Here is a 24,678-nt window from a genome sequence, read left to right on the forward strand (position 1 = left end):
TTTGGGATGTATAAGTAGGGGCTTTGCCAGCAGATCGAGGGATGTGATCGTTCCCCTCTATTTGACAATGGTGAGGCCTCATCTGGAATACTGTGTCCAGTTTTGGGCCCCACACTAGAAAAAGGATGTGGAAAAAATGGAAAGAGTCCAGCGGAGGGTAACAAAAATGATTAGGGGACTGGAACACATGACTTATGAGGAGAGGCTGAGGTAACTGGGATTGTTTAGTTTGCGGAAGAGACGGTTGAGGGGGGATTTGATAGGTGCTTTCAACTACCTGAAAGGGGGTTCCAAAGAGGATGGATCTCAACTGTTCTCAGTGGTAGCAGATGACAGAACAAGGAGTAATAGTCTCAAGTTACAATGGGGGAGGTTTAGGTTGGATATTAGGAAAAACTTTTTCACTAGGAAGGTGGTGAAACACTGGAATGTGTTACCTAGGGAGGTGGTGGAATCTTCTTCCTTAGAAGTTTTTAAGGTCAGGCTTGACAAAGCCGTGGCTGGGATGGTTTAGTTGGGGATTGGTCCAGCTTTGAGCAGGGGGTTGGACTAGATGACCTCCTCAGGTCCCTTCCAACACTGATATTCTGTGATTCTGTGGTGTCCCCAAGGTGTCTGTACTGGGACCAGTCTTATTCAACATATTCATAAATGATCTGGAAAAAAGGGGTAAACAGTGAGATGGCAAAAATTTGCAGATGATAGAAAACTACTCAAGATAGTTAAATCCCAAGCATACAGTGAAGAGCTACAGAAGGATCTCACAAAACTGGGTGACTGGGCAACAAATTGTCAGATGAAATTAAATGTTGATAAATGCAAAGTAATGGACACTAGAAAACATAATCCTAACTATACATATAAAATGATGGGATCTAAATTAGCTGTTACCACTCCAGAAAGAGATCTTCGAGTCATGGATAATTCTCTGAAAACATTCTCTCAATGTGCAGCAGCAGTCAAAAAAATGAACAGAATGTTGGGAATCATCAAGAAAGGGATAGATAAGACAGAAAATATCATACTGTCTCTATATAAACCCATAGTAGGCTCACACCTTGAATACTGCATGCAGATGTGGTCGCCCCATCTCAAAAAAGATATATAGGAATTGGAAAGGGTTCAAAAAAGGGCAACAAAAATGATTAGGGGTATGGAATGTCTTCTGTATGAAGAGAGATTAATAAGACTGGGACTTTTTCAGCTTGGAAAAGAGGTGACTAAGGGGGAATATGATAGAGGTGTATAAAAGCATGACTGCTGTGAAGAAAGTAAATAAGGAAGTGTTATTTACTCTTTCTCATAACACGTGAGCTAGGGGTCACCAAATGAAATTAATAGGCAGCAGGTTTAAAACAAACAAAAGAAAGTGTTTTTTCACACACCGCACAGTCAGCATGTGGAACTCCTTGCCAGAGGATGTTGTGAAGGCCAAGACTATAATAGGGTTCAAAAAAGAACTAGATAAGTTCCTGGAGGATAGGTCCATCAATGGCTATTAGCCAGGATGGGCAGGGATGGTATCCCTAGCCTCAGTTTGCCAGAAGCTGGGACTGGATGACAGGGGATGGATCACTTGATGATTACCTGTTCTGTTCATTCCCTCTGAAGCACCTGGCATTGGCTGCTGTCAGAAGACTCAATACAACAATGGATAAAGCAGTAATCCCTGCCTTTTTATGTCAATATTAAATTGACATAAAAGATTGATTAGATTGGTTGTATTCTGATCCACATTTTCATTTTCAGTGCGCTCTAGATTTAGGGACAGTAGAAGGGTGAGTGAGGCAGTTGTTTATCCCAGGATCACACATGAGTTGGATGTTTCTTCTAAAATGGTCAGCAGTGAAATAACTAATAATGTTGATGTTAAATAGTTTTTCTTTTACAGAGTTCACAGCCCATTGAGATAAATAGGGCAGTTCACACCTCTCTTAGAGCTGTGTGAAGCCATCTGCAGATCCAGGATTATGATCAATTCATAGTTTTTATGGTTATTTAAACTTGATCATATTCTTTTAAGTTTATCAGATTTTAAGTTAAAACCGATAGGACCCGATTCTGCCCCCATTAGGTTGGTTGAGTAGTACGGTGCTTGTTGAACAGTTCTACTGAAATAAATGGAACTGTTGAAAGAGTTTACTCAAAGTGAGCAAACGTGGCAGAAACTAGCCCATACAGAGTGTGCACTGGAATGACCTTTGTGATTCTGATTCAGTGAGCTATTTTCTAGACCAAAATGGAATTATCCACTGCCTTGAAGGCTGAGCATTACATAGTGTCTTGTAAGTAATAAATAAATGAAAGCTTGTTTTTATAAGCTCATAAAAAGGTGAGAGAACTTGAATTTTTTTTATATTAAATACTGTTGCTGAGAAAACAATGTACATAGCTATTAGAGACTTTCAGAAATAAGTGATTTTACACTGTCGGAATGCCAGCTATTGATGTGGTAGTTGAGCTTTTAAAATGAAAAGAATGAATCCTTTTGAAGGTTTTTCTGAATGCTGTTGACACTTGCTCTTGGAAATGCTTGGAAAGAGCATACAGTAATTTAATTCATTACTGTCCTTAAAGATAATATTTGTGGTTACAGCACTGCCTCACTGGGTGTTCAGATTGCTACACTAGAGATGTTTATTTTGAAGTTGTTGGGAAGTTTGCATCTTTTTATTAGATTTATACAGAAGTATTACGAAGTAGAAAAGCAAGATAGGACAAATATCTGTGTGAAAGAAGTACATCTCAAAATTAGTCAGGTGGTATATAGCTGAATATACCAATAAAGGTGCCCTTAGATACAGGTGGACACTTCCCACTGTAATCAGTGAGATTACAGAACTTGAATCGCTATTTTTAGAGTCCTGCGGCCTTGTTTAGCCTTTTGTACGTGACTGTCCCCAACAGTGCTATGTTAGGTCTCTTAAATTCTGTCCCAAATATGCTATTGCTTTAAAATACTGGGATTTATACTTCTTTGTAATTAGATACAGTGATTGTCCTAAAAAAGTTCAAGCACCTTGTCTTCACCTGTCAGGCACTGCATTCAGCTCCAGCTTACATCTCTGTTTTCCCTTCTTTCTACTTCTGCTCCCTTTTCTTGTCCCAAGCGTGTCTCCTGCCTCCCTGTTTTGTATCCCCCTCTCACAATGTTCCTTGTGTTTGGAATATTCTCCCTGTTCCCATGTACCAGACAACCTTTCCCTCCTCCTTAAAATACATTTCTTCAAAAAAGTCTTTAAGAAATGACCGGTGCTGGACTTTTACGCCACCTCCAACTCATACCGGCATTTCATGCTCTGTATGTGTCTGAACTGTTACGTCTGTCTATATTAGAGTGTAATCTTGCAGGCAGAGACTGTCTTCTTCTACTTATGTTTGGAGCCAGAAATCTTGTTGGCTTGAAATGAATGACAATTATAATAATAAAAATCTCTTTTATTACACTGAAGTTTTCTTTTAAGAGCCAAAAAGATTTTTTTTTCTCAAGTGAGATAAAACAACAGTTTCTTCAGTGCTTTAACTTGACCTCTTCCACCTGATACATCACTGGAGATGTCTGATTTGATCATTTGAATGTTCTGGTACTTATCTTGTTAAGAGACACTGTTTTCCATATGAAAATCCCTTTCTAAAAATAGTTTCATTTTAATGTAGGTTTAGCAGTGGGAACAGACTTTTCAGGCTTGATGCTAAAAAAAGATTTCTGTTTCAAAACTGGCATAAAGGATAAAAGTAATCACAAGCTCATATAACCTCTCCAAGTTCATCATGTCATTGGTACCTAATCACTTGGAACTATGTTTGTGCCAAGAGAAAATATATAGCCTAGTAAATAATGCATATTAGTAATTCAGAACATCTTGCACATGTCTTCTTCCCAGTATAACAGTTCATCAGCTCATGCCAAAAGAGAAAAGATTGCACCACAAAACACATGTTGGTCTGTTTTCTATATTATCCAAAGGAGACCTCAAAAGGCAATTCTTGGCGCTCCTGTGAATATTAGAAGTAAGGGATACAGTTTAAAACAATTGCATTATTGCAACCCCTCTCCTAGCACAGACCCAAGCGAATAAATGGGCCTTACTGCATGCCCGCAGGAAAACAAATGGCGACTGTTTTGCACCAGCAGAAGGAGGAAATCCCAGAGTCTAAAAGCCTTCACTGATGATATCCTGTTACCAGGACACCTCCCCCCACCCCCACCTCCCCAAAAAGATGTTTGCATAAAATAGAGACCACTTTTATCCTCATCCTGTAGGGCTCTGATCCTAAAACTGCATCCAAGTGGACAGAGTCCCATGGAAATCAGTGGGGTTCCATGCAGGGGCAAGAGTTTGCGTGTGTAAAGCTAGTTGTCTAAGATAGCCAGCACTCAGTACATGTATATGAATTGTTTGATTGGACTGCTTTTCCTTAACTACTAATATTTCTGTAACCCTTTAACAGACTTACCAATTTTTGTAAAATGTATTACGGGCCTCACTCTAAACTAACAATACTGTCTGATACTTTAAATCTATATTTAATTTTTTTTTAAACTTCCTGGTGTCTCATTTCTTGAAAATTTTGAATGAAATTTTAAAAAGAGGAAAATTGCTATAAATGTTAAAATATGGTCAAAAACATAAAATTAGGAAATTCAGATGTAAATTTGAAACTTTTCTATTTACTTCCTTCACTTTGCCCAGCTATTGCAGCACTTCCAGGACAGAATGTAAAATGGCCAGATGTTTGGAGAATGCTATTATATTTAGACACCCCAGCAGAACTGAAGCACCTTCAACCTTAATCTTTTTTCAGTATTTTTAATTTTTTCATGATTCAGAGGCCAAAAATCTCACCTTTTGAGTAATCTGTGCTAAGTACTGTAAAATTGTTTTGTTTTACTTCTTAAAGTTTGCAAGCCAAGTATTTTTAGATAAAATGTATAATGGTAGTGATCCTAAAGCAGCAAATTGATAACATAATTCTTTTTCACGATCTTACATGCACAGTGGGTAAGAGGGAAGTACATACCTGTATGCACAAGTGAGATCCAAAATAGAACTAATAGGTCAAAAGTTTGGTCTTTCAGACTTAACTGTAGCCTTTTAAAATATTATTTCAATCTGGTATTTTTCTATATGAATGTTAAAAATTGCACAATAGACTGAAAACACACAGCCTAGAGACTCTTCTTCACCATATAGTAACAGTGCTTATGCTCTTTCTTTTTCCAGGGCTGATGAAATTGAGATGATCATGACGGACCTTGAACGAGCAAATCAGGTAGGATTTTAAAACAAGTTTTACTCATAAAATTTTAAAAACTTCCATTGATTTTGATATTTATCTTGTGGAATGTTCCTTTCTCTGGTGGTCTCGTGTCCTATCCATGTTTACCAGTCCAAGCTTATTACTTTGTATGGCTGTGCGAGCCGCAAATATAGTGAGGGAAACTCTGTAATGTCTCTATTTCTGCTATATAGATATATATCTATATATATATATATCCAATACCATATATATTACTATCCATTTATATATATATATATATAGAGAGAGTAATGGATAGTAATATATATGGTAATGGATGCTATTTACAAGCAAATTTACTTTTTTAGCTTTTTAAGCCCATTTTGTTTTTTAAATGCTTCAGTGTTTGCCACAACACGGGACATGCCCATAGATGGTGACTAGCTTAATCCAAGATGTACCTCTGTTGTTTTTCCAGTAGTGGTGTAGCTGTGTTGGTCCCAGGATATTCGAGAGACAAAGTGGGGAAGATAATCTCTTTTAGTTGTACCAACTTCTGTTGTTTTTCTCACTGACAGAAGTTGGTCCAATAAAAGATATTACCTCATCCACCTTATCTCTCTTTTGTTCTAGTTGACTACTTGGGAATTCAAGCAGTTTATTCACAGCAATGAATCTGTAATACACCATATTAGGCAAATCAGCTCCTGTTAAAAATAATGAGCAACAACTGATCACCACACTCCAAACCTGATCAAATAGATGAAAGCCAATAGATAAACTCTCAGGCTTAAATTGTCAAAAAGTGACTAGTGATTTTGTGTGCCTCAGTGTTTGGGTGCTCAGCATGAGAGACATTAAAATGGGAATGTTTATTAGAAACTGCTAAACACTTGCCCTTTGACAATCTAGTTCCTTTAAGTCTCCCTCAGTCGGGGCCAGGGCCAGATTGGGGGTGTGGAGCAGAGCTGCAGGGGAGGGGGAGGGGGAGAGGCAGAGCTGTTGGCGGGGGGGGCAGCTGCTTAGCTGATGCTCCCTCCCTGCCCCCCATTGGGGCTGGACCAGGCCCTCCCCCGATACCACCCTCCCCCCAGAATGTTTCTGTGTACCCCTCTAGGGGGACACTCGTCACAGTTTGAGTGACCGCTGCTGTATACAAAGAATATATTTGAATTGTCCAAACTGAAATGTAGTTCAGAAAATGTATTCAAAGAACAGCAAAGTCTTGGTATTAAAAACATCATTAACAGAATTTTTCCCCTTAAAATAGTAAATATATTTTCATTTTCAAACACATATTTTTTATGTTTGAAAATTGTTTCCTTTTTCTCTTAGCTGTCAAATCCTGAATTCAGAACCCTGTACTTTTCTTGCTTTATTTAATGACATACCTACAACTTTTACAGCCAAGTGAGAAATGCTGTTACCTTCTCTGTTGCAACTGATGATGTATTTCACTTTGTAGAAGTAACATAGATCCATGATCTCAGGTGTTGGAAGGGAATCTGCTCTTCATTTAACCTTTAGGATATTCAAAGAGTACATTCTCATTTGCTTAGGGCCAGGTTCACCCCTCCCACTGAAAAAAGTGCTCTGAAAACTCAGCAAGTTAAAACTTCTAGAGTTTTTGAAGCAGAATATAGTGTTGCCTTCTGATCTCAAGAAGCCAGTTGTGCAGTTGCTCTGTGATTCTTTCACTTCCTCCAACTTCTCAGTCCCAATACACTTTCTCTTCAACCTTCCGATCAGATGAAACTTCAATTCTATTCATGCGGTGGGCATTCTCAGGGGTAGGGGGAGTGTGCTATTGGTTGTGCTCCCAGTGCCCTCATCAACTCCCAGAAGGGATTGTAGACCCTTTATAAATGCATTACACTGAAGTTAGTGATTTGTGTTTGGAAAATTTGGGAAAAGAAAAACTACTGGTAAGGCAAGAGCAGACTTCATACATTGAGGTCAGAGGAGTATGTTATACTTTAAAAAGAGGGCAGTGACCATAGAATTAGGATGTCTCTTCACAGCATTATTAGCTCCAGGTATAATTCAAGTTTTACCCAACTCCTGTGCACACACAAAAATCTCTAAACTCGAGTTAAATAGTGCTTTAAGTTTGAGCATCAAGGTGTGAGTTGAATCTCAAGTGCTACTGATGCTGGAGCTAGTAATGGAGTGAGTTTCCAGCAGCTTGAGCTTCCAACAACTCATCGGATGCTAATCCTCTCACTCTGTCCTGCTAATCAAATCATGTTATGTAGTTTGAATGTTTTATAGAGCAGACACTTTCACTGCACTCAAGCTAGGCTAGCTGGAGTGGGGTAACTCAAGTGTACTAACTTACGTTGCCTGTTGCAGTGAAGACAAGCCTTTTGAGCCTTTTTGACTGGAATAGGGCTTGCCAAGGATATTGTATAGAGACAGGGTTCTACAGTTAGAGTATAAAGTTTTATAGGGGTAGTTTGATAAACAGTGAATGATACCACAGACCTGAAATGGAGGAACAATGCTGAAAAAGCCGAAAGATAGTGATAATGAAGAATGAAGCAAAGTATTAGAGTAGTGAGAGGGATAAACCAGTGTAAAAAAGACAAGATGGAGCAATAAGTAAAGTTGGCTGCTGTATCGAGGGTTCTGTTGGGGGGAACAACTTAATAGTTCATTAAAATGTAACTTTATTTTAACGCTTGGTTTAGAGTCAGATTTTGTGCAGGAAATGGCCCAACTTGATTATTATGCACATTGTGTAAAGAGTTGTCACTTTGGATGGGCTATCACCAGCAGGAGAGTGAATTTGTGTGGGGTGGTGGAGGGTGAGAAAACCTGGATTTGTGCTGGAAATGGCCCAACCTGATGATCACTTTAGATAAGCTATTACCAGCAGGACAGTGGGGTGGGAGGAGGTATTGTTTCATATTCTCTGTGTGTATATAAAGTCTGCTGCAGTTTCCACGGTATGCATCTGATGAAGTGAGCTGTAGCTCACGAAAGCTCATGCTCAAATAAATTGGTTAGTCTCTAAGGTGCCACAAGTACTCCTTTTCTTTTTAAGAATTCTATTGAGACCTGCTGCATTTGCCTTTGTAGTAAAACGCTACCATTTCTGTTGCAGGATAACAAAAGAACTGTCAGCTGAGCATGTATCTCATTTTTTGCTTCTCTGTTAAACCTTAAGGCTCTATTTCTGAACACTTTAATTGGTGTCAATAGAGGAGCAGAATGGAAGTATATCTGAATACAGCAGAACTTTGCTGCTTTTCAGTTTGCTAATCCACAAACCCAGTGTTTCTCACCAAAAAAATCTAGATGTTTTACAGACATTTCCGTAAGGATTTAATTAATAGAGCTGTAGTGAGGAATCTCATTTTATTGAGGTTTCATTTTACACCATCAGTGACTGCATATTTGCTGACATGCTGTGAAGTATGATAATTAATTAAAACAAATTGCCTTTACTTGGCAAATAAATGAATTTAGCATAGTTTGGGATTTGGGATATGAATTCTTATTGTTTGATTCACAGACTATGATGAATTTTTTTTCTATGAAATTTGTAAGGTTGTACTGTACTTTTCTGGATGTATAATAGTTAGTGTGTACACGCAACACAGGTGCATGTATGTTTTTTATAAATAAATATTTATTGTTGGCTCTGCTTGGTACATCAGCCAGCCAGTGGAAGGCCTCTCATCCTCTTTCTCCATCCCTCCATAAATGTATGTGGCAACAAGTCACAAATATTGGGTGATGACAAACTCTTGCAGATGAATTCTCCTTCTACTGCTGTTGTTTTCCCCAGCATCCTTGGGGTTGCCTGACAGTAGACCATGAGAATTGAGGCCTCTGTTGAAAACAATAATTCATTGTGGTGTAAGAGCAGAAATTCTCATGGAATGTTTAAGAAAAAGATGGTACTGGTATTGACTCCAAGCTGCTGCGGATGACCCTTGAGTTTATCCGCCTGTGGTTTCACATTACCAAAGTTTGCAGATCTATATGACCAAATATTGGGTATCCAAATTAAAAAAAAAACAAAATAAGTGTGTTGTGAACTGGTACAATTTAGCCTTCCTTGGTAAAGATGTTTGAAAGTGTGTTCCCCCTGTAGAAATGAGAAAGGGACACCTAAATTAGGGAAGTGCCAGTTGATTGGCATTGACATAATATCAGTGTAATGCCTTGAAGAATCAAACATGATTAAAAAAAAAAAAAAAGCTCAGATTGAGAAATGTCATGTTTACAGTGTTTCCTGTGAAGCAAGAGACAGGAGAATATAAGAAACTATTTCCCCTACAGAATGCATCCAGAAGACACCGGAAATATATAATTTAGATATTTTATTGTACAGTATGTTATGCTATGTTGTATCTTTGGAAGGTCAGCATGTTTTCATTGGTCTCCCTGTTTCTCCTCATGATGCTGATAGAGTTCCTGAATTCGTCCTTCACGCATTTGTGTGTTTTGTAGGGTAGAAATAATTGCAGATTATAGAAAGTTCTGTCATAATGGAACAAGAAAAGAGGAAATGTTCTTTTCAGAGTGTCGGGTGAATTACATAGCAGTTTGTTAAAGGATTTAGACTGCATTAGTGCTATGCGTTCAATGAATTGTGGTGTTGGATTTTAAGATCAGTAGAGGAAGAATTAATGATTAAAAATAGTTGAAACAAAAGAATACTAAAACGTAAAAACCACTGTGTCTGCTATAGCAAGTATAAGCAAAAACAAAATTTTTCTTTTCCTAGAAGCATAAGGAAAATGAAATTATTTTGGCAGAAACAGTTTTCTGTTTTTTTAATTGAGTATAATCTCCTTCTAGCTCTAACAGATCATGCTGGAAAATTGTCTTGATTTATATTTCCAACTAAGCACAATTGCTAGGAAATATGCATGTATCAGACCAATATATGGAGTGATATTTCTCCTTGTTCAGTTAACAACACTGACAACAGCATATATGCAAAGGATGGATATCGGACAAAAAAAAATTTGTTCCACAACTGATGGTAGCAACCACAATGATGACAACGTGTTCCTGTTTTTATTCACCATGAAGATAGTATTGTTAACTCAGCACGATTCTTTCATCTGCACCAAGGCTGATGCAGCTAACATTAGAATATCTGGATTCTGTTTCTGACTCTTCAACTCACTATGGCTAGATCCGCAGCTAACGTAAATCATTTACACCAGGGTGCCCAACCTACAGCCCATCATGGCCCATCAGAGCATTTCATAAGGCCTGCGGCCTCCTTCAACACAGTATAGTAACGGCTAATTCATTAGTGTTTTATCATCGTGTTTACATAATTTTAGTTTACATGAGTGTGTAAATAGACAATACTACACATAGAAACAACCTATCTAAATACATACAAAACAAGCTGAACTTAAAAGGTAAATCATTACAGGAGACTTTAAATCTTATTAAAATATGTAGAATGTGGCCCACACGAGATTGTGCCTAGGTTTATCTGGCCCTCCCATGTAATAAAGTTGGGTACCACTGGTTTACACCATCTGATGAGGTCTGGTGGTATTTGCACCAGTCATTTGATCCTGTGCCTCAATTTCACCATCTGTAAAAGAGAAATGATGAAAGTCACCTTTGTAAAGTGCAGCATGTAAATTGTAAAGAGAAGGGACATAATGCTGAAGACTAAATTCTGACTCTTAAAAACTTATAAAGTGTTAAATTATAGCTGTGAAACGTGGACATTCAGACACTCAGGAATAAGAAATGACAGGGTTGTCTGTACTTATAGTTCTGCAGTGGAGACGTCCTCCCATCGACATGGTGCTGTCTACACCAGGGATTAGGTCAGTATAACTACATTGCTAAGGGGTATAGAAAATCCTGAGCAGCATAGTTCTGCCAACATAAATTTGTAGTGTAAACCAGGGCTACAGTACTTCAAATTATAATGTTATAGAAGAATTCTGAAAATATCTAACCAACAGAAAATTATTGGTCAGCAAACACTAGTCAGAGATCTTATGAAAAGAAAGATTGGATTTTCAGGGCACATTTTAAGGCGCTCAGTGGGCAGTGCATGTTTTCATTCACTGCAAAGGAAAATTACTGACAGAAGAACACAAGGCAGAGAAAGATGATATTGGATGGACAGTGTGGTATCCTGGGTAGATCAAAAAGACTATTTATCCACAACGGGATTAGCAGAAGATTGTAGAGAATGCGCTACCATAGATGCAAACCTCCAGTAACAGAGAATCCACAGAAGAAGAAAAGTGTGTGTTGAGATTGTTGCATGGAAAGTGCTATCTAATTGCAAAGTATGTTTAATATTATTTTCATAGATGTCTAGGAGTCTCCTGTAAAAGCTCGGCTTCCAACTGGAAGCACATTTACCTGGCAGTGTTTCAGTGAGAAAAGGAAAATTGAATAGCCTGAAGACGAGACTGAAGACAACCCAAGCTCTTCTGTTTGATGTTGTTTATATAATTCTCCAATGCTGCAAAAATAGGTGCCAAAGCCCTGGAGAGTTTTTCATGTCACTGATTTTCTGATAACTCTCTCTCCTTTTCTGTGAAACTTGATGCAGACTAAGGCTTCAAAATGGTTGAAAAGTTAGGGGGGAAAATGAAGCATATTCCACTCATATGCCTTAGTCAACTAGATGCTCGAAAAGAACATGGCTGCTGTGGGATGGTCTACAAACAGAGGGCCCTATACTGCAGACCCTAGCAGGCCATAACTAGATCTATTAGTTTCAACAGAGCTACTCCTGGTAATATGCATTACACTTTAGTGTTTGTAGTAGTGTTTGCTACGTGTTGTATGTATATAAGAAAGGACAATTTAACTGATAGAACTCTGAGGGGAAACATCTTTAAATAAAGTATCCCATTTTTCCAATCATATCTCTGGTCTTTGATCAAATTAACATTATACTCCATTCATGATCTTTATCCTGTCATGAAGCGCTACAAAAATAAGTTACACTAAGTACATTGCACACATTTTTTAAAAAATGAAATGCACATGGCAAATGATCATGACCTATTAATTGGCTTCACTACTAAGCAGTATGGTATTTACATATTATAGTAAAGGAAATGAGAGAATTCTGTGCTAAAATATTAGCTACATGGAACAGAGAAGATTCATGACTGAAGTATCCAAAAATACAGTTTCATTGGATGCATGGAGAATGAGGATGGTCTTTCTCAATGTTAGCAGTGTGACGGACTTCCACTGCTCATTTCTGATGGTGTGGGCAGTCTTTTATTTAAGATATTTATGAAAGAAGCCAGGCACTTGAGCACGAATAGGCACAGCTATCTATTACTGTAGATTAAATTAGTATAGGCAGAGCTGTTAGTGATATCTATACTGACTTAACTGACACTTCTCATTAAAAGACGCCGTGTTTTGAACTTTGCCAAACACTTAACAGTTTGGACAGAAGTTTCCCAGGCTGGGTATTTGGCTCAGGCTGATTTTTGTCCCCTAACTTTCAGCAAAAACTGCACAGCCATTTCTGAGAATGAGATATGGGAAAATGTTTTTCCCATGTTAAAATTCTTGTAACTGTTTTGGTAAGAAGCTCTACTGCCTCCATGCTTCGGAGCTGGGACCTGAAGCTTGGCAAAGGCAGGTGTCCTTTGTATCAAGGATGTGCAATCTGTTGTTCCTGTGGCAAAAAAATTTCCAAGTTTGGTCTGTTTAAGCCTCTGAGAAATCTCAGTTTGTACATCCTCAGTTGAGACTTGTTATAGTTTGGCAACTAAATTCTCTGATTCTGTCAATACTGAGTACTCTCCAACTTGGGGATGCAGGCTGAGCAGGACTTTCCTTGCAATTTCTGCTTCTGGTTGATATAGGCTGCTTTGGTGCTGGGCACCGGAACTGATAGCAGAGAGACTCTCCTTTGCTCTCGATGTTCCCCCTGCTGGCGTCGGGGAAGCATGGAGCAAACTGTGATTGGAGACTGGAAATGGAAGCTAGCAACGAAGGGAGGGAAAGACTGGGTTGGATGGACAAGGAAACAGGGACTGGGAGTCAAGGTGGGTAGAAGACTGGGACATATTCCCCTTTTCCACAGGACAAGTGCCTTATTCAGAGGACAGGATTGTGTTCTATGGAGAAATCAGGGTTGTGTAATGAAGGAGGCCATTGACTGCAGGACCCATGCTTCGTTTGTGGCAGAAGTTGGAAGGTTTATAGTGAATGAGGCAGGGGACTGCAGGAAGAGAAAGGTAGTTAAGACAGTTGAATGCTCCCCTAGAGAACTGGATTTTATCCAAACCTCTACCAGAGGAGAAGTGTGGTGGTGGGCAAATCATTTAAGCCAAACTTGTCATAGATGGCCACTAATTGTGTGTTCCTCATTTCCTGATGTCCACCTTGAGACCCTCAAGTCTAATTTGCGGAAGTGTTGAGTACTCATCGCTGCAGCTGAAGTCAGTGGGAACTGTCCTATGAACCTACAATGTGCAATAGCAGGGGTGGCCAATGTACATTGCCAAAGAGCCACAGTAATACATCAGCAGCCCCATCAGCCCCTCCCCTTGCTCCCAGCGCCTCCTGCCCCCCGGCAGCCCCACTGATCAGTGCCTCCCTCTCCCTCCCTGCACCCCCCCCCCCCCCGATCAGCTGTTTCGTGGCGTCCAGGAGTCTCGGGGGTGGTGGGGAAGGAGCGAGGGCACTGCAGGCTTAGGGGAGGGGGCAGGAAGGGGTGGAGTGGGGGCAGGGGCAGGGGTTGAGCAGTGAGCAGACCCTGGCATATTGGAAAGTTGGCACCTGTAGCTCCAGCCCTGGAATTGGTGCCTGTACAAGGAGCCGCATATTAACTTCTGAAAAGCTGCATGTGGCTCCGGAGCCACAGGTTGGCCACCCCTGTGCTATGGAATGTAAAGTAAACTGAAGAATCAGGTTCTAGTTGTCCAAAATTGAGCACCAAAAATTAGTGAATAATTTTTACTTTAATTTCTGTGTGCCTCAGTTGTCCATGTATAAAATTGGGATAATACCCATTCCTCTTTCAGGGGATGAGTGAAAATACATTACTTTTGTGAAGCATTCAGATATTATAGTGACAAAAGCCATAGAAAAACCTATGAGGAAATGAATAACTATTCAGAGCAGACTTTGAATACTGAGCAGTAAATAAGTAACAGGGCTAATCATTGAACAACAAGGATAAAATAAAATATTGAATAATTGCTTAGTTGTTGAGCACCATGCCTTCTGTGCACTGATTCAGGCATGAGTCCTTTGGGGGGCGGGCGGGGGGAGCGCGTGATCATGCAACTGAAGATTGTATCATAATGCGTATGCACAAGGGGAGGTCAACTAAGATTGCACAGGAAGCCTTATTGTGGCATTTCCAACTTTTGAGTGTTTGATTTTGCAACCTTAACGTTCTTTTTCCACAGTTTTTTGTATGGTAAGTTTATTATTTATATTGCAGGAGCACCCAGAAGTTTACTAAGTGCTTTTCAAATGCTGAGGCATCCACAGTCATTACCCTGAAGAGCATATAGTCTTAAAAACAAAAAACATATTTTTCCATATTTTCCAATCAGAGTTGTCTGAAGTTTGTTGATTTCTTTCATAGCAATGCATAGTATGAAATCTTGTTTAATATTTATTATTCACAAGATTACAACAGATGTGCTAAATTGGCTAGGGAAACTATGTGGGAAGGAAGGGCAGCTGACAGCTTACAGTATATGCAGATGTAATATCTATTAGAAATATCCTCTGTGGTTTATTTGCATGCAGAGTGAATAGATTCTCAAAACAATGCTGTTATGAATGGAAGCCATCAGCAGAATTGCTTAAGGGTGCAAAACCCATTACTTATACAACACTAGATGTAGTAACAACACAGTGTAGTAACTTGTTCTGTTTTGCAGTAGCTATTTAGCAATTATTGGATAAATATTTTCTCTCAAAAACAATGAGGAGTCCAGTGGCACCTTAAAGACAAGCGGATTTATTTAGGCATAAGCTTTCATGAGTAAAAAACCCCACTTCTTCAGATGCATGGAGTGAAAATTACAGATACAGCCATAGATATATTGGCACATGAAGAGAAGGGAGTTACCTTACAAGTGGAGAACCAGTGTTGAGAAGGCCAGTTCAGTCAGGGTGGATGTGGGCCACCCCAATAATTGATGAGGAGGTGTCAATACCAAAAGAGGGAAACTTTTATTATTTATTTAATTTCTTTTTATTTATTTATTCTTCTCTATGTAAAAATGGACACAAATCAGACATCAGGAATGGTAACATACAAAAGCCCGTAGGAGAACACTTCAATCTCCCTGGACATTCAATAACAGATTTAAAAGTAGACATCCTTCGACAAAAAAAAATTTCAAAAACAGACTTCAAAGAGAAACTGCAGAGCTACAATTTATTTGCAAACTTGACGCTATTAATTTGGGCTTGAATAGTGACTGGGAGTGGCTGGTTCACTACAAAAGCAATTTTCCCTCTCTTGGTATTGACACCACCTCATCAATTATTGGGAGTGGCCCACATCCACCCTGACTGAATTGGCCTTGTCAACATTGATTCTCCACTTGTAAGGTAACTCCCTTCTCTTCATGTGCCAATATATCTATGGCTGTATCTGAAATTTTCACTCCATGCATCTGAAGAAGTGGGGTTTTTTACTCATGAAAGCTTATGCCTAAATAAATCTGCTTGTCTTTAAGGTGCCACTGGACTCCTCATTGTTTTTGTGGATACAGACTAACATGGCTACCCCTCTGATATTTTCTCACATTCATCTAATGTAAATGAGAGAAAATAAATTATCCCAATAAGACTTGCTAATCCAGTTTTCCCTCCCAACTTTATCCACCTATGGAAACCAGTTTAGTTTCCCTTTAGTGAGGAATAGTATTACCAGAAAAAGACTGCTTCAGGCATCTTTTCATGCATCACACATATGGTACGCTGATTAAGTGTCTCGTACTAGTTATTAGAACTTGTACAATTCCACATTTGTTCTCAACAACTATTGTGAAACCTATGCAAAATCATCAAAATGTTGCAAGAAAGTATCACAAATTACATATTTAATTCCTGATAGTATGCTGAATGAGATCTGAATTAAAACACATTTGCTGCTCAGTGTCACTTATAATTTGAAAGTCAGACAATGATCAGACAAAAAATACAGGTGACACCAAGAAAAAGGATATAGGCTTTGTTTTTGTTAGTTTGTGGACCTTGCAGGAAGGATTTATTGATGAGGGGAGGGAGTATGTTTCACAGAAATAGGAGGATCGTTCCAGGTGTAAAGGGATGTGTAGAAGAAAGCATGAAGGTGAGAGTGGGAGAAGAAAATAAAGGGAGCACATCATTGGCATAGTAAAGGGGACAAGTTGGATAACAGACAAGATTTGCAGTGTAGATAGGGGCAGCATTGCACAGTCTTTAGAGTGATTGTTAGTATCATGTGCTTCATCTGGAGGCAGGACTGAACCAGCTCAGGGATTCAGAAAAAGGAGCAATATGGTCTGAGCAGTGGGCATAAAAGATGATTGTAGTTGATTTGTACTGGAAGAGGAGTGATATTTTAATTGGTGGGACCGGATGGAGCAGGTAATAATTAGGGTGGATAAGAATAATTTTTACTTCTAATAATCCAAAAGAGGGGTGTGCTGTAAAAAATAATTAGATTTTTGTGCTGTTTTTCTTAATTGGAACTTGAGAACAGGTGGTAGAAAGCACTTTTTCTCCCACATGCTCTCTGAAGTCACCTGTGATCCACCAATTGCCACCCAAACTCCTGTATGAACATTCTTTCCCCTGAAACCTATGGGTTTTTTAATCTTTTTAATTATTATTTATATTGCAGTAGTTCCTGGGAGCCCCAATCATGGTTAGGACCCCATTGTGCACTGTACAAACAGAACAAAAAGAACAAAAAGTCCCTGCCCCCCAAAAGCTTATCAGATATTGCTGAAATTGTCGGTAGCTGGTATCTGATTTATACAAAGTTGTTGGCTTTGGAGGGGTTAAACATTGTTACATAAATAGAACATCTGAAATGGACAAAACTTCACAATTCACTTTTTGGCAAATAATTGCTGAGGAAAGATAACCCAAAGCATTTGTATATTTTAGGGAGAATAGCCAGAATGTCTTTTAATTCAGTGTTTTCCGTGAGAATTATTCCCATGAGGAATCCTGCAATAAAATCTGCTTGGTGTAGAAGAATAGAAAGAAATTGAATAAAAAGTCTCCATTTCCACTTGTATTTATTCAGTCTGGGAAATTCAGTGGGCCACAGCATTAGTATCAGCAGGGGATTCCTTGCTCCTAGCGTTAAATTACTGTCATAATCGCTCAATTATTTCCTCCTTGTACTGTTTAAAATAAAAATCCATCACATTCTATGTATTTTTCCTAACATTTATTAGGTTCAGTGTTTAGGAAAATCAATTATAGTCAGTCAGGCATGAATTGATGAATGTTCTTGTAATAATTGTCAGTTGTTAAACTGAATGTACTTTCTCTTTTCACCCCTTTTCATTTCCTTCAGAGGGCAGAGGTGGCTCAGAGAGAGGCAGAAACCTTAAGGGAGCAGCTCTCGTCAGCTAACAAATCTCTCCAGCTTGCTACACAGATCCAGAAGGCACCTGATGTGGTGAGAAAATATTTACCTACTCTTACAGGTTTCTGACATTCCTGCAGTCCAGCTCTTTCAATTTATGCTCACAGTTAAAATATCTGTTTGGACTAATATTTTAGCTGAAACAGAATTGTGTTCCTGGAAATTGAAAGTTGGTTACATTTTTGTTGGACAAGCTATTCACTGAGATTGGAGGCAGTCGAAGACGGGGGACAGGAGTGGAAATCCCATCTGCTCTTTGGATGCTAGTATGAGCTGGGCAGCACTCATTCAGCAACTGCTCAGGGAGTCCAGACAGATAGCAGCAGCTATCAAAGATTCTTTCGAGTTGATAGACGCTGCGACAGCAGAAAAATAAATTGAGCAATGCCATACAACAGGGCTTGCATTAATAGGTTATTAACACATGCGTTGGGTACATAGTGAGGCATGAGGCTGTAGGGTAGGCCAAGTGATTTCAACCAACAAAGAATTGTACTAGTGGCCTATCGGAGCATTACCTAGTGTCATATTGTTCTTAGAATATAGTTCTAGAAGAAAGTTTAAAAATAACGTTTCAGACTATGTGGTATCTTTTTCACTGAATATCTCCTTCTGCTATGATAAATTAGTTCATAAGGAAATAGGAAAAAGTTAACAAACTGATATATTATGTGTTCTCTTTCTTATTTGTATTGACTTTTTGTTTTTTTGGGTCTTCCTAAAGTATTTTAAAATGAAATAGGTGTACTTGTTTTGTTTTTGGAGATTGTTTACACTATCCCTTTGCCTGTTCGACCTTCCAGGCACATAGTATTACATTCCTCAGAATTTTTCTGGATTAATAACCATGATCTGAAACCTGTCATATTTGAAAGGAAAATTCCTTTTGAGTTTAGCCTATCCAGATGAATAGTAGGTGGTGGTTACCTTAAAAAAATGGAAAACTGGCTCTGATTGCAACTGACTAATTTAACAAAAATTATTCCTGATATGCTACTTTTTTATTTTGAACCAAATACATTCACTGCTCGATATCAGACAGAAGAATACATAGTTGCCTTAAAAGTACTTTTTGGTACAGTTGTGTCACAAACCAAAAAGCCTAAAGACTGTTTTAAGTGCCCAGTGATATTCTCACTGAAGTTAACTAGACCAGAATCAAGGCCTAACAGCATAAATAAAAAGTCAAAATATTAGCCTTAACTTTGAATTACCGGTCTCTTCCCAGTTTATATTCTAGCCTTTTTATTTTAGCATTAGGTTTTTCTTGTGTTCAATACTACTTTTGCACCTCATTCGTATTTAATATGACAACTACTGCAGGATGAAAATGATTATTATCTGTCTTATTTCAAACTTGTGTTCTGATCTCAATAGAGATATGCAGTAGACAGTTACACAATTTATGATGTTTCATGCAAGCAAATTAGAGGGTTTTTTCAAGATAAAAAGTATAATTCACTGTAATAGGAGGGCATTATTAACTGCTGTTCAGATTTCTACCTTTCTGTATGAGATACGACACTAGTATGTAGACGCTGGAAATCAAGCTAAGTGTTTGGGAAGATATGGAAAAGGCACTTAGTTATTTCTATTCTGGAAAATACATAGGTATCCAGTATCTGGCAGTGTCATTTGTTGTAACAAGAGGGACTAGGTGTCAACATTTATGGATTGGGTTTTCGCCACTGACTCATGGTGTGAGCTTTGGAATGTCGCTCGCCGTATGGGTGGCCCACTTCATCCATTAGTAAAAGGAGTACTTACCTACCTCAGCATATTGTGAGATCTATTCCTTAAAGTTTGTAAAGGTGCTTAGCAGCCTCTGAATGAAGATTGCTATATAAGCACCAAGTATTGGGCTAGATCATGCTCCCTAGATCTAAACATGCAGTATCCCTTCTGCACAAGGATTTGCTCCAATTCTGCATGGAAGCTGCTTCCACAGCACAATACTTGACCTCTCTATATGGTCTGTTTTCTGGGGAAGAAGTTGAGATTGAATGGGGTGGGGTCAGGGGTGCAAGTCTACTTTACCCAGGCCCTATCTGGTCCCATAAAACTTAGGTGAAAAAGATAAAACATAGCTCTTTCTCCCTCCTAGTTCCTGCCTCACTGTCCTGGGAGCTATTGGCATCTAGGAAGCCACAATAATGGGGATGTGCCATGGTATGCCCAAACCTTGAATGCTATGGGCAATTCTGATGACCCCATCTCAAGAAATATATATTAGAATTGGGAAAGGTACGGAGAAGGGCAACAAAAATGATTAAGGATATGGAACATCTTCCATATGAGAAGAGATTAAAAAGATTGGGATTACTGAGTTTGGAAAAGAGACAGCTAAGGGGGGATATGATAGAGGTCTATAAAATCGTGAGCGAAACAGAGAAAGTGAATAAGGAAATGTTATTTACTCCTTCAAATAACACAAGAACCAGAGGTCACCCAATGAAATTAATAGGAGGAAAGTTTAAAACAAACAAAAGAAAGTACTTCTTCACACAACGCACAGTTAGCCTGTGGAACTCATTGCCGGGGGGGATGCTGTGAAGGCCAAAACTATAGTGGGGGGGGGGGGGTCTAAAAAGAATTAGATAAGTTCATGGATGATGGGCCCATCAATGGCTATTGCCAGAAACTGGGAGTGGATAACAGGGAATGTTTGCCTGTTTTGTTCATTCCCTCTGAAGCACCTGGCATTGGCCACTGTGAGAAGACAGGTTACTGGGCTAGATGGACCATTGGTCTGACCCAGATTGTAATTTATAGGTCAAACATTTCCCCCCCATTCTTCTGAAATGGCATACTATCTGATTATTTTTAAAGCACAAGATTTCATTACCAGAAGTACTATTATTAATAATATTCAATAATGTTAAATAGAGCATTTTGTATCTTCAAAGCACCATGTAGATATTAACTCCTGGGTCTTCCCAACACCCATGTGGTGTAGCTAAATCTGTTCTCTCTATCAGGAGTTTCTGACTTCCAGTTCCATGCTTGGTCCTGACCAAACTGCCTCCTGTTTGAGCACGTTGCCTGTATTGATATGGTATAATGTTATTTCTTTCACATTAGGAGCAGGCCATAGAGGTGCTGACGCGATCTAGCTTGGAGGTGGAACTGGCTGCAAAAGAACGTGAAATTGCCCAGCTCGTAGAAGATGTCCAGAGACTCCAAGGCAGCCTCACCAAACTTCGTGAGAACTCCACCAGCCAGATATCACAGCTGGAGCAGCAGCTGACTGCCAAGAACAGCACACTTAAAGTAAGGATCAGTTGTGCATTCAGCACAGTTTGCTCATTCCTTATTCAGAGTAGGACTCTTAGGTAAACATGCACTAGTTCACTAGTGCAGATTCCATCATCCATTGTAGTTGTGAGTGGCACAGTGTGTTCAAGTGATTGCACATGTACATTCAACTCTAGGTGTGTCCATGCCCGAGCACAGTCACTGCAATTTTTTCCGTCAGTGGTACCTGTCGGGCAGCTTGAGCGCCCTCTGCTGCCACACTTTGGTAGCGCTGGTATAAAGCATCCAGCCAAACCCGCGGCCCCTCAATTCCTTCTTACTGCCTGTGACAGTCACTGGAACTGCTATACTTACTTTTAGAAGCTCTCTCAGTGGTCTTTTTCTTTATGTATATAGTTAGTTGTAGTCAGTTTTTAGTCACTTATAGCTAATTTTAGTGAAGTTCTGTAACTTAGTGTTTTAGTGGAGTTTTATCTGTTCCCCGGTTCCGAGGCATGCCTTGGTCACAGGGCTTTAAGCCGTGTGCCTCCTGCAACAAGGCTATGCTGCTGAGTGACCTGCACTCAAGCTGCCTGAAGTGCCTGGAAGAAGCTCACGAGGGGGACCATTGCCAGATCTGTAGGGACTTTAAGCTTTGGAGGAGGAGGACCGGGAGGCCAGGCTAAAATTTTTGCTCATGGAGGCAGCACTGAGACCTCCATTTCAGCCAAGCCAATTGGATTCTGCACTGAATGCCTCAGTGTCAGTAAGGAGTACTCCTTCTATCGTACCAAAGTCCTGGCACCGATCACCATCCCTAGTGCCAAGGAAAGGGCACAAGACAGAGACAGTCAAGAAGAGGCGATCCCTGGCACCAAAGACAGCCAGGCATGGGAATCAGATTAGAGTGCAATCTAAACCAAGCACTCCTCTGCCTCGGTACCACAAAAGTTGGCACCGTTCACTTTGGTGCCTATGTAGGCACCATCCAATCCGGTACCAGAAGAGCTGTCTACATCTGCTGCACAGCATGACCACACCAGAGGCGTTTGCTGCAGTCAGATACCAGTATCACTGGCAGTTCAAGAGTTGGTGTTATCGGTGCCTGTGGACAGGAGGGAACCCACTGGATCCTGTCATTGTTCAGTACCATGCCCTTTGCTACCATCAAAAGGGAAGCTGGCTATGCTGTCCTCAGTGAAGGCATCTTCATCATGGCACCAGTCTTGTTGAAGAGGGTGGTCTTAAGTCTGGGCATACAGGTGAAGGAAGTGAAAGAGTCCTCCAATAGCCTGGTTGACATTTTAGCTGCTACGGGCCCCTCAGAAATAGCCCTGCCTGTCGATGAGGCCATTATGGACCTTGTTAAGACCTTGTGGCAGATCTCCACGTCCCATTCCCTTTGTCAGAAAGGGCTGAACAAAAATACTTTGCTCCTGCCGGGGTTATGAGTTCCTGTGCATCCATTCCTCTCCTCCCAGGAATCCCTGGTGCTAGCTGCTGCTAATGGGAGAAAAAGGCAGGGTCATCAGGGTGCAGCCCCAAAATCAAAAGACTCAAAGACATTAGATGTGTTCAGTCGGAAAGGTTATCCTACTGGGGAGTTACAACTCAGAATTTCAAACCAGCAGACACTGCTGGGAAGGTATGATTTTAATATGTGGGACTCCATACAGAAATTCAAGGACTTGCTCCCACAAGATGCTAGGCAAGGGTTCTCTTCACTGGTGGATGAGCGAAAATCAGTGGCGAGGTTGCAAGTTGTTTTGGATGCAGTTGACTCTGCAGTCAGGTCTCTGACTTCGGCAGTGACCATGTGCAGGAGTTCGTGGCTACAGTTCTCAGGACTCCCACAGGAGGTTCAGCAAACCCGTCAGGACCTACCTTTTGAAGGAACTTCGCACTTTTGAGATCAGACTGATGTGAAGTTTCATAGTCTAAAAGACTCCAGGATGATCCTTAAGTCTCTGGCATTGTACATACCAGCTCCTTCAAGGAAGTACTACAGACTTCAACAGCCCATCTGGTTCTCTGCCCCAGCTGCCAGTCAGGATCCGCAGAGAAGGGGTTTTAGGTGTAGGCCACCACCGTCTTCTACCTCAGTGTCAATGCCTCCCCACCCCCACCCTGAGACATCCAAGGGGTTCTAAGCTGGTGTTTCGATGGGACACTCAAGGACTCTGTACCAGTTCCCATGATACCAGATCATAGAATCATAGAATATCAGGGTTGGAAGGGACCTCAGGAGGTCATCTAATCCAACCACCTGCTCAAAGCAGGACCAATCCCCAACTAAATCATCCCAGCCAGGGCTTTGTCAAGCCTGAACTTAAAAACTTCTAAGGAAGGAGATTCCACCACCTCCCTAGGTAATGCATTCCAGTGTTTCACCACCCTCCTAGTGAAAATTTTTTTTCCTAATATCAAACCTTAACCTCCCCCACTGCAACTTAAGACCATTACTCCTTGTTCTGTCATCTGCTACCACTGAGAACAGTCTAGATCCATCCTCTTTGGAACCCCCTTTCAGGTAGTTGAAAGAAGCTATCAAATTTCCCCTCATTCTTCTCTTCCGCAGACTAAACAATCCCAGTTCCCTCAGCCTCTCCTCATAAGTCATGTGTTCCAGTCCCCTAATCATTTTTGTTGCCCTCCGCTGGATGTTTTCTAATTTTTCCAGATCCTGTTTCTCCTTTATTTGAAATCGCTACCCCTTCCTGCTTCTCCATGTGGGCACCAATGATACTGCCAAGAATGACCTTGAGCGGATCATTGCAGACTATGTGGCTCTGGGAAGAAGGATAAAGGAGTTTGAGGTGCAAGTGGTCTTCTCGTCCATCCTCCCCGTGGAAGGAAAAGGCCTGGGAAGAGACCGTCGAATCGTGGAAGTCAACGAATGGCTACGCAGGTGGTGTCGAAGAGAAGGCTTTGGATTCTTTGACCATGGGATGGTGTTCCAAGAAGGAGGAGTGCTAGGCAGAGATGGGCTCCACCTAACTAAGAGAGAGAAGAGCATCTTCGCAAGCAAGCTGGCTAACCTAGTGAGGAGGGCTTTAAACTAGGTTCAGCAGGGGAAGGAGACTAAAGCCCTGGGGGAAGTGGGATACCGGGAGGGAGCAGGAGCGCACGAGAGGGCAGGGCTCCTGCCTCATACTGAGGAAGAGGGACCGGTCAGCGAGTTACCTCAAGTGCCTATACACAAATGCAAGAAGCCTGGGAAACAAGCAGGGAGAACTGGAAGTCCTGGCACAGTCAAGGAATTATGATGTGATTGGAATAACAGTGACTTGGTGGGATAACTCACATGACTGGAGTACTGTCATGGATGGATATAAACTGTTGAGGAAGGACAGGCAGGGCAGAAAAGGTGGGGGAGTTTCACTGTATGTAAGGGAGCAATATGACTGCTCAGAGCTCAAGTATGAAACTGCAGAAAAACCTGAGTGTCTCTGGATTAAGTTTAGAAGTGTGAGCAACAAGGGTGATGTAGTGGTGGGAGTCTGCTATAGACCACCGGACCAGGGGGATGAGGTGGACGAGGCTTTCTTCTGGCAACTCACAGAAGTTACTAGATCACAGGCCCTGGTTCTCATGGGAGACTTCAATCACCC

The 24,678-nt window shown here is 40.5% G+C and overlaps 1 protein-coding gene across 6 annotated transcripts in view; it reads left to right on the forward strand.

Moving 5' to 3' along the window:
* CUX1 (cut like homeobox 1) overlaps positions 1-24,678 on the forward strand; it is a 398,832-nt gene that overhangs the window by 244,262 nt on the left and 129,892 nt on the right. For all 6 annotated transcript variants that reach the window (XM_075120956.1, XM_048824335.2, XM_075120957.1 and 3 more), the window contains exons 9-11: positions 5,226-5,274; positions 17,762-17,866; positions 20,915-21,103. In XM_075120956.1, coding sequence (XP_074977057.1) covers positions 5,226-5,274; positions 17,762-17,866; positions 20,915-21,103 — 343 coding nt within the window. The remainder of the gene's footprint in view (positions 1-5,225; positions 5,275-17,761; positions 17,867-20,914; positions 21,104-24,678) is intronic.

Source organism: Caretta caretta, chromosome 17 (assembly GCF_965140235.1).
Source record: "Caretta caretta isolate rCarCar2 chromosome 17, rCarCar1.hap1, whole genome shotgun sequence".
NCBI lineage: Eukaryota > Metazoa > Chordata > Testudines > Cheloniidae > Caretta > Caretta caretta.